At 47.6% G+C, this 9,596-nt stretch overlaps 2 protein-coding genes across 4 annotated transcripts in view; both read right to left on the bottom strand.

Moving 5' to 3' along the window:
• Nucleotides 1–383, bottom strand: part of PITHD1 (PITH domain containing 1) — a 4,311-nt gene extending 3,928 nt beyond the window's left edge. Inside the window, exon 1 of the mRNA XM_019547530.1 lies at nt 352–383. Coding sequence (XP_019403075.1) covers nt 352–383 — 32 coding nt within the window. The remainder of the gene's footprint in view (nt 1–351) is intronic.
• Nucleotides 384–4,196: 3,813 nt separating this feature from the next.
• ELOA (elongin A) overlaps nt 4,197–9,596 on the bottom strand; it is a 21,545-nt gene continuing 16,145 nt past the window's right edge. For 2 of the 3 annotated variants that reach the window (XM_019547590.1, XM_019547589.1), the window contains exons 9-12: nt 9,157–9,268; nt 8,069–8,164; nt 7,762–7,913; nt 4,197–7,180 (exon numbers count right to left, since the gene is read on the bottom strand). In XM_019547590.1, coding sequence (XP_019403135.1) covers nt 7,119–7,180; nt 7,762–7,913; nt 8,069–8,164; nt 9,157–9,268 — 422 coding nt within the window. In that variant the 3' untranslated portion in view covers nt 4,197–7,118. The remainder of the gene's footprint in view (nt 7,181–7,761; nt 7,914–8,068; nt 8,165–9,156; nt 9,269–9,596) is intronic. The other variant, XM_019547592.1, reaches the window with a different exon arrangement.

Here is a 9,596-nt window from a genome sequence, read left to right as displayed (position 1 = left end):
CGCCCCGTGCGAGTGCCCATGCCCGTGCGCCATAGCTCGCCGCACTGCGCAGACGCCGCCCTGCCCGTCACGTGACTGCGCGGCGCCCGTCACGTGGCGACGCCCTCATGTGGACGCGGCGCCTGTCACGTGACGCGAGGCTCAACCCGCCTGCGAGGGGGCAGTGGAGGAGGCGGCGGGGCTCCAGCGCCACCTGGCGGCCCCGCCTGCACGGGGGAGGGTCTGCGGTACTGCCAACGCTCGCGGCTTTTTGGAGCTGGTCTGAAACGTGAAAAACTGGGCTCTGGCTTTTGCATCTAAAATATAAATGGTAAGTTCATCTAATGGTTAGATAAACCCTGTGATGCGTACTGTAGGTCAGCTTCGCTCTTCCTCTGATACATCTTCATATTTAGTTTAGATACAATCTTTAGGTGAAAGGTAGAGGTATCTAAACTAAATATAAAAGGAAGAGCGAAGCTGATCTAAAATACAGATTTTATCTAACTGTTAGATTAACTTAGCTCTTCCTTATATGATCTTCCGATAAAATCTATATTTTAGAGATACATCCTTATAGTGATTTTAGAGCAGCTTAGCTCTTCCTTATCTAAAAACTGATATAAAGATTTAGATATAAACATACAGATTTTATCTAAAAGATCACATAAGAAAAAGCTAAGTTCACCTAAAATCACTATAAAGACATATAATCTTTACATATAAAAGGAAGAGTTCTCTCTAGCTTCTATCTAAAATATAGATGATAAGTTTTTTCACATTCCCGAAGTGGAGACTTTTAAGAACAATGCCAGAAAGTCCCGGGATTTGGCAGTGCTGCGTCCGTACGGTCGCTTCAGCCCGTGCCAGGTGTCCCGTCAGCAACAGCGAGAGAGAGGGCTCCCGGTGCAGGACAGTCCCCAGGGCAGCTCCGCAATGCAGCACGTGCAGAGCCCGCGTCGCTCTTGGGGGTATTTTCACAGCCTCTGGGGCTTTGCTCTTGGCACTTTCTTCCTCCAAGTAAAGAAATGCTTCAGTTTTGATGACCCAGTTATGGTCATTTCCCATTTAAGACCTGGCTGCGCTGCCAGGGACCAGGGAGGCTTCGGCCCCGCACGGGACACGGCAGGGGGGCAAGGGAATGGCTGGGTGCGTGGGCTGAGCCCAGCTTTGCCCACAGCCCTGCCAGCTGCTTCCAGGGGCCTGAGGGTTGAGGCCCAGGGAAGGCAAGGCGGTGGATTGGCACTGCAGAGGGTCACCTGCTTTGCAGGGTGCTTGTGGCCTTGTGGCAAAGAACAGTTTTTCCAATCAAAGATGTCATATTTACCCCAAGAGCCCTGCCCGCTGCAGCCAGACACCCCGCCGGCTCCCTGGGCTGAAGTGCAGGAGGCAAAGCCTATTGGCAGCTGCAAATTGGCCCTTGCCTTCTCCTGAGCTTCAGCCCAACGTGGCGCAGCAAACTCTGCCCCCCTCTGCTCACGGAGGCCTAGAGAACGCAGCTACTGCCTCCTCCCCACCAGCACAGGATCATCGCTTCCTCCCAGCCGTCTTCCTCTGCTGACACACCCCCAGCACAGGCCCAGCCAAATTTGGCTGCCTCCTGCTCGAGCAACAAGCTGGGTAGATCTGTGCTTCAGACGAAGCAAAGCAGACAGACGGCCTGTGCTTTCCATAAGCAGCGGGCCTACTTCACCACTTACAAAAGCAAGTGCTACCCCTCTCTGGAGTTTATAAGATGCAAATCTGCCGTGGCTTCAGGCTGCCACAGCTAAAGACCTCTCTGTGCCCAAAGCATTACTGATACCCACGGCAACGGGCCAAGCTCCAGCAACGAACAGCATTTTTAGTCAACTCGCTGCATCAGAACAAGTGGAGAAAGGGGCTTGGACAAGCTCATATCAATGCCTTGCAGAAATGTGTGTGCGCCACAAGTGGAGTTACACCACAGCTCAGAGGTGGCCAACCTGCAGCTCTTCAGAAGTTAATACAAGTCTCCTTGAACCTTTGCACAACCACACAGTGACCAGCTTCCTTTAACAGGTGCTGCAAACCCTTCAAAGAGACGCATGCTGCCAGGGATACTCGAGGTCACATCTGCCTGCCTCCCCCTCATCTAAAAACTAGGAAGTTATCCCCCATTTTACAGAGATACTGGCAGATGCTCATCCCCTAGAGACAGCCTTCTCCAAGCCTCCTGTCCCAGACCTGTGCCCCCCCACTCCAGAGACCCACACATCCATGCCCCCTCCTCTGCTAACTTTCTACCAGTCACAGCCTGGACTTTTTCAAACCCTTTTATTTCTGGACCACAAAGAAACCTAACAGGATTTCACCTCACCAGAAGCGAGACAAGGCTCTGAGCTGTGCTGAACTTGGTCATGGTTAATAGGATTGTGAAAATCATTCCAAATGGGCACATTTGCTGTTCGAAGGCTGATAAGGGCACTATTTTAGGAAGGGCTGGAGCAGCAAAGCTACGCTGGAAGGGAGGGGAGCGCCAGTACAAGCAACGCTGATAAGAGCTTAACAGTTTCTATTGAAGTGTCATTGTGCAGCCAGGAAGGGCAGTGGAGCACTGTCAGGCTACAATGAAGAATTAATACAGGTTAATAAGGATGGGTAATGTGCACAACTGGTTGGTCAAGGGGGAGGGAGGTGGCTGCTGAAGGATCTATGACAAAGCCAAAACTGACAGATCTCCACTGCATAGCCAAATCTTTCCATGCCCAAGCTACAGTTAAAAGAGGTATAAAATAAGCAGACACTTCCTAGGTATAAAAGAGGTCCAGCGACTCCGTATAGCTTCCTTTTAAAAAGGAAAAGTTGCAGTGCTTTAGTAAAGCAAAATGGGACTTTTTACCATCCTTCATTTTCCCCAAGCCTGAGGAAGGGCATGTGAGCCCGAAAGCTTGCAGAAAAAAGATAAGGTTTTTGCGATTTCTTAGTTGGTGTAATAAAAGGTATCATCTCTGAATCAAGAGTTCTACAGTTTTGCATTTCTTTATTGGCAAAGCAAGTCATTCCCCTTCCAGGCTGCAACAGCTCTGTAAAATGCTTAGTGCCAGGGATGGGAGAGAGGTCTGTAAGATCATGCCAGGAATATGAAACTGTTATTCCCCAAGTCTCAGAAGACTGGAGCTAGGTGGACCCACTGAAATTAGTAGGAAGCTTGTTAGTTTTAAGCCTGAGAAAGTACTTGGTTTACACAGTGTGTAGTTAAACTTGTGGAACCCGTTGTTGCTGTTGCAGGCAGTGGTAGAGGCAGAAAGTATAGCCACGTTCAAAAGAAGGGACTAGACAGGTAGACAATAGATCTATTAACAGGTACTAAACAGATCCCCAACCACTGATGGCAGAAGCTGGGGAGGGTAATGAACAGATCACTCCATATCAGTAGTTCTCAGGCTATTTGCCATACTGAGCCATGCTTGCAGCTCTCAATGCGTTATGCGGGTCACACCCACACAAATTACTTCTTGAATATCCATTAAAAAAAAATGTTTTAAACAGGATGTCACATGGGCCGCAGCAGTGTGCAAACTGGGCTGCATGCAGCCCGTGGGCTGAGAGCCACTGCTCTAGATAGACCCTGTTCAGTTTAAACCCTCTAAAGCCTGGTGGGTTACATGGACTGGACTGTTGGTTAGACCCAGTACAACACTTCTGTTCAACACCCGGTAAAGGCTTCCTCAAGTGCTGCCCCAGTCACTCAACCAGGACTACTCCTGCAAAGAAGAGACCACAGGAATCAGTTCCTTTGCTCAGCACCAAGAACCTGGGAGACTCTGATCCTCCCTGCCACAGAAGCCAAGTCCCCACGGACCTCAAGAGAACATCACCTTACGTTCCTCTAAAAATAGTATTTGCAATGTCAGCTCCTGACCCTCGTTTCAAGGCCTCTCAAGTAAGGAGGAAAATATCTGAATGTCGTTTATAGCCAGCTGCACAGAAGTTCTGAGACTGACCTGAGAGTTCAGTTTTATTTGCCAAAACGTTCCAGTTTCTAGCTATTTATAGCCTGCAATGGAGGGTGCAAGGAGAGACTCGGGAATGAAAAGTGACAGGAAAAAAAAAAAGCCCGTCAGATTAAAAAAAAAAAGGAAAGCAAACATCAGGTCATCAGCAACTGCAGAAAAAAAAAGTCATCCTACTTAATTTGCTGTTTCATCCTTATGCGTAGTTATTACTCAGAGACAGAAAGGAATAGACAGACACTGTCCAGTGTTTGGCTTTTATTGAGACATGATTTTCCTCTCTTTTCATATAACTTATCTAATTAAAATATTCATCTCCTTGGTTACCACAAAAAAAAAAAGAAAAGAAAAGAAAAGAAACATAGAAAATTGTATATACACAGTTGGGGACCAAAGTACAAATGCAGGTCAGCATAACTCTCCCTCCTGCCCAGGTCACTCACCCCATCACACCAAGGGGCACACAAGGAAAGGGGTAGTTCTGTTTGGTTCCTTTGCACGTAGTGTAGCACAGAACATTGCACAAGTTTAAAAGACAGTGGGCGCTAAAAGAGACGGGAAATGGAGAAAGCAATTCCACTCTAGAGTCCGCTCAGTTTGTGTCTCAAAAGAAATGCTCTTCCTCCCTCACCTGAAAGTGCCCACCTTCTTTCAGTCTGGTAGATGTAGTGTCTTGACTAAAAGCAACAAAAAGCACCTTCTAGGGAAGAGGAGGTATGTGCTTGATCCTATGCAAACTAGAATTGGCTTCTCCTAGAAGAAAGTAGGCTCAAATATCGTGGAGTTAGAGGCCACAATATTTATCTTTCCCCACCAAAACCAATGCCAAACTAAGCTAAAATACTAACACAAAATGGCAGAGTCTATAGTGAGAAAGAACTGGATTTAGCGAGAAGATGCACCCAATGCACAGCTAAAAAGTAATACCCATAATGCTTTGAGCAACAGTTAGATGTGCATATCTAGGTCATTGCTAGGTAGCAATGCAGCAGGACCTAAAGACCTCAGGACCCTATCCATGGTTTAACTGCGGCTCCACTAGGGCCAAGACATGACAGACTCCTGTTCCCGCCCACCCCCCCAAAAAAAGGAGAAATAAATGGTAGCACAACAGTCAGCAGAATAATATATATTGTTACCTAATTAAAAATACAGCAAATTAAATACAGCAAAAACGCAAGAGCAAGAAGGCATTATTTTTTACAGCACAACACACATTGAAATGCTGCACAGTAACATCATTAAAGCACTGGGGACTTTAACGAGTTTACGGCACACAGGAGTCTGAGAACGCTTTTCCAAGACCTTAAAAATAAAAATAAAGAGAGGGCTTCTGGGATGCTCAAATACCTAATAGAAACCAAAACCAAAGGGACCTTTCTAAAGCCCTCCATGGAGTATACATCACAGCAGTTTCCCCAGGTCAGCACATACAGCCAAGTCCACTTAGCCAGTATTTTCCAACCAAAAGAAGTACAAATCACATCCTTTGAACCACCACCACCTTCTTCCCTACCAAGAGAACAGAATGTCTGCAGAGTCACCGTTAGAGCAGCTGGATCCGAGAACGATTCAAACAGAGTTTGGAACTGGACAGTTCCCGTGGCTAGAAGTAGTCACAGAGCCAATTACCTGGTCCAACACAATGCTTGCAATACATTCAGGCTACTTTGCTTTTACAACAGATTCGGCCCTTACACTGAACTGCCTACCACAATAAGGCTTTATCATCTACAGTGACTTCTCAGTAGTGTCTCTCACATTACACTGTTAGAAATAGCTACAACCACAGTGAGACCATTAGGTTTACCTGAAATCACACTCACAATGCATCACCTGGACCTTCTAGCATCTTTATCCAAGGTTGCCTCCATGGAGGAGCTGCACTCCAAAGTCACCCTTCTTCCTTTACCACCAAAGAGGCTCTTCAGACAAGTAAAACCTCCCCCTTCCCTTCCAGTGCTATGATTCTTCCCAAATATTGGACGCAATCAAGTGTTCTGAATTCAAGCTAAAAGTTTGCGCTAAAAACAGTTACCTTCCTCCCATCAAGTATTTTATTTTAAAATACAAGGCTAAAAACCACTGCTTTTCCCAGCAATAGCTTACAGGGAAAGGGGTAGATTAAAGTGCCAGCGTTTAGAATCAGACAAGTCCTTTCCAATGCCGTCTGATGCTTGGGGAACTCGATAAAGCTACTTCCTTCTACTAGAAGGAAACTCAACCAGTTCCTTTATTGGTATCTTTAAAACCATGTTGGCTCCTGGAAGCAGAGCCATATCTTAAAAACCAAAAAAAAAACCCCACAACTTAGAAAGGAAGAATTAAAATGTCATTTTGTACACAGTTTAGGTTTTCTCCTAAAGAATTCTTATGGTTTTCCAATGACCAACAGGAAAAGACAGCAGAGAGGTCTGAAAGAGCTCTCAGCCACCCTGCAAAGGCAGAAGCATCTGTACAAAGAAATCTACAGTAACATCAGGAGAAAAGAGTCTGAGCGCTGGGATATATTAACATACACGATGAGCAAATGAAACCTCAGGACCAACGCATCCTGCCAAAGGGCTGATGAGTGCACTGGCTTCCAGCATTGCCTGTTCCCCAGAGATTTCAGGTGGGACTTCACATGTCATGGGTAACAACTCAAGATGAAAATCTCCCTTTTCTAACAGTGTTCACCAAGAGAGATGTCATGTCTTTGGGAAGGGGGCTGGGCTTCCTTCTAGGGGAGGAGGGGGGAAGATGACATCAGAAATTACATCATAAATAATATTAGAGTGCATGGGCGGCTGGGGGGAGTTGCGGGAATAGCAATTAAAACTATATTATCATTTATTTGAGAGGTTAAATAGCAACGTCAGTCTCTGGACTTTCCATTCTCAGCAGGTGCCAAGATTTCACATTTTTCTGATGGGTTTAAAAACGCCAAATGCTGGACTTTGGACAAACCAGGGCTAGGACAGGGGGACAGGAAAATGCAGAGGAAGGAACCAGAGGGCTGGCCTGGAAAACACTGTGCTGTCATCTTGTGCAGGTTTGTAAGCCTCTAACAGCTCCATAGAGGTCATTAAGGGAATGACTAGGCTCCTTGGGTGCCTTCCCTCCCCTTCCCCTTCAGGGCCACTCCCCCAAAGCAGAAGGATTCCCAACTCTGTCCCGGGCAGCTTATCTCCGAGAGAACCTGTTTTTGAAAGCTTTGATCGTCTTTGCCATCATGGGTGCAATTTCTGCAACAAAGGAAAAACAGTCCAGCGTCAGCAGCCCTACAAAGAACTGGAGCACCCTCTACCTTGCTCTCCCACAGGGTGCTGTTAACATCCCTGTAGCATGGGTGGACAGTCACAGTCACTAGAGGACAAGAAGAGACTAGGTGAAGACAGAGGCACAGGATGGAGGGGGTTTGCCTTGGCGCCTGCTCTGCCCTGGGCTCCGTGCAGGACTGCAACACGTCACTGCTAAGTCTGAGACTGAAACGCTGTAGCCGTTATCTACAGCACCCCTACTGGTGAATGGGTTGGGCACAACATACAGGAATTCAGTCAATCCGTATCAGTGGGGTCAATACAATCATGGCTGTGAGGTGATACTGGAGACACAGCAATTAAACCAATTCCTTTCCCTGCTTCCCCCATTTCCCAAGACCCCTAAAAGCCCCCTCACCACCCCTCTAACTCCTTCCCCCCCACTCCTTCTCCTCTGCAGCAATCTGAGAAAGGTAGAGGTGGTGAAAAGTGATCAGAGGGGTATTGGGAGGGGAAAGCCGTTGTCAACACCATCGTGAATGACCACAGCTGAATGCACTACTCACTCTTCACTGGGGGTTTCCTGGGGTCGTAGCCAGAAGAGGTGCTGCTCAGAGATGGACCGGAATGGGCACTGCTGGTGCTGGGCCCGTCATATGACTGCTCCTCACTCACGTGGGACTGGCTTTTGCTGGGCGTGTAGAGGACTGGTTTTATCCTGAAACACACAGGCCGTACAATCATTCTAGCACAGTTCAGACAAGTTCAAGTGGCAACCTCTCTCTCCCCCTATCTCCATCTTGTAGCTTGCATTCAGCAGCCCCACATATGCCCATGTTTAAACAGAGGGTCTGAGGCAGCTGCAAAACTTACTGAGAATGACTGTCCGAGTCTATGCTTTCTGAACTTGTTTTAGACTCGAGGCGCCCCTCAGTAGATGCCACCTCTTTGTTTTCACTCATTTCTGGACTGTAAAAAGTAACAGGAAGTCTTCCATTGCAAAGAACTCAGAGACCACACCAGGTCAGCATATCTTGAAAACTCTGGGTTTATCTTGTGAATCTTGTTTGCACACCTAACAGTGTTAATAGTGTGGCACTCTGCGTCATCATTGAAAGGACCTCAAGGCACCCCAAGGTGTCAGAGCACTGATTGAAAATCACTGGATTAAGGTCTCAAACCATGGGAAAGGTACAGAACGAGGCTTTACAATACAGGTCTGGACTGTTATTATTAGGCAAGAAGCTTAATGTGCGTGCGTCCCCATGTCCCACAGAGGACTAAAGATGCACAGACTGCCAGAGCATATCTGCATCACACCGCACCACATTCCCCAGAAGACTGCATTCCCCACTGCTTAAATGTAGATCTAAAGCAGAACCTGGCAGCTCTCAAGCTGAGCATGCGTAGCAACATGCTAAAACAGCCACACAAGGTGCTTTACAAACAATATGTCTTCAGGGAACCAGGTATCGTGATCCCTCACGTTACAGATTAAACAGGCTCAGAGGCTAACCAACATGCCCAGAGCAAGTCACTCTTGGAGCTAGGTTAAAACCAGCCCCCAGGCTAGTGCTCAAACAGATCATGTCCTCCACTACAGGCAGCTTGGATCAGATCCTGACACAGTACAGTGTCTACCAAGTAAGGTTCTAATAATAAAAGGCTAACCAGAAAGGCTTTTTGCCTGCCCAGGCCAGTGCTGGGAGCTTCCTATGTTTCTCCTGCCAGAGCTCATAACTCTCTGCCTTGGTTCAGAGCTGGAGAACTTGGTGGGCAAGGAAGATGCTTGCCTCTTGTTTCTGAATGGCTGGAACATTCAGCCTCTGCTGCCCTGGAATCACAGCAGGATCTGTAGGTTGTGGAGATGAGGACATTTTTGCGGGTTCAGAGGCCCCACAGGAATTGGGGTGAAACCTGCTGAGGTTCCCCAGGCAGGCAAGCAGTAAGTTAGGACTTACTTTATCTTCTCTGGCACAACAGCTGCTCCAGTTCCAAACTTTTCCTGTCTTCTCCGCACGTCCCGAGGGGGCTTTGCTGCTGAATTGACGAATGCCATCTTGGCCACCCTGCCTGCATGGAAAAGGGAAATACATCACTTAGGGCCAGCTGTAAGGTGTTTAGTCACAAGACAGCCAGCTCCATCATACCCATGAAGGTCCAAGCTACCTCCTCCCACTATCTTTCCCTTGCATGGGGCAGAGTCCCCCTCTTCTAGGCCAGAACCCCTCTAATGTCAAATGTAAGAGAGCAAACTCTCCAACCTGGAATGCCCCATCAGCTTTCCTCAGTCCAAAACGCTGGCTATAAAGCGACCAAAACGCTGGCTTGCATCCATAGATGCTTCTCGAGCAAATCCCGGGACGTCATTCTCCCCTTGTACTCGGCCTTGGTGAGGCCG

Source organism: Crocodylus porosus, unplaced genomic scaffold (genome assembly GCF_001723895.1).
Source record: "Crocodylus porosus isolate Cpor-Errol unplaced genomic scaffold, CroPor_comp1, whole genome shotgun sequence".
Lineage (NCBI taxonomy): Eukaryota > Metazoa > Chordata > Crocodylia > Crocodylidae > Crocodylus > Crocodylus porosus.
Note: the sequence above shows the minus strand (reverse complement) of the source record. Positions and strands in the feature narration are given on the sequence as shown.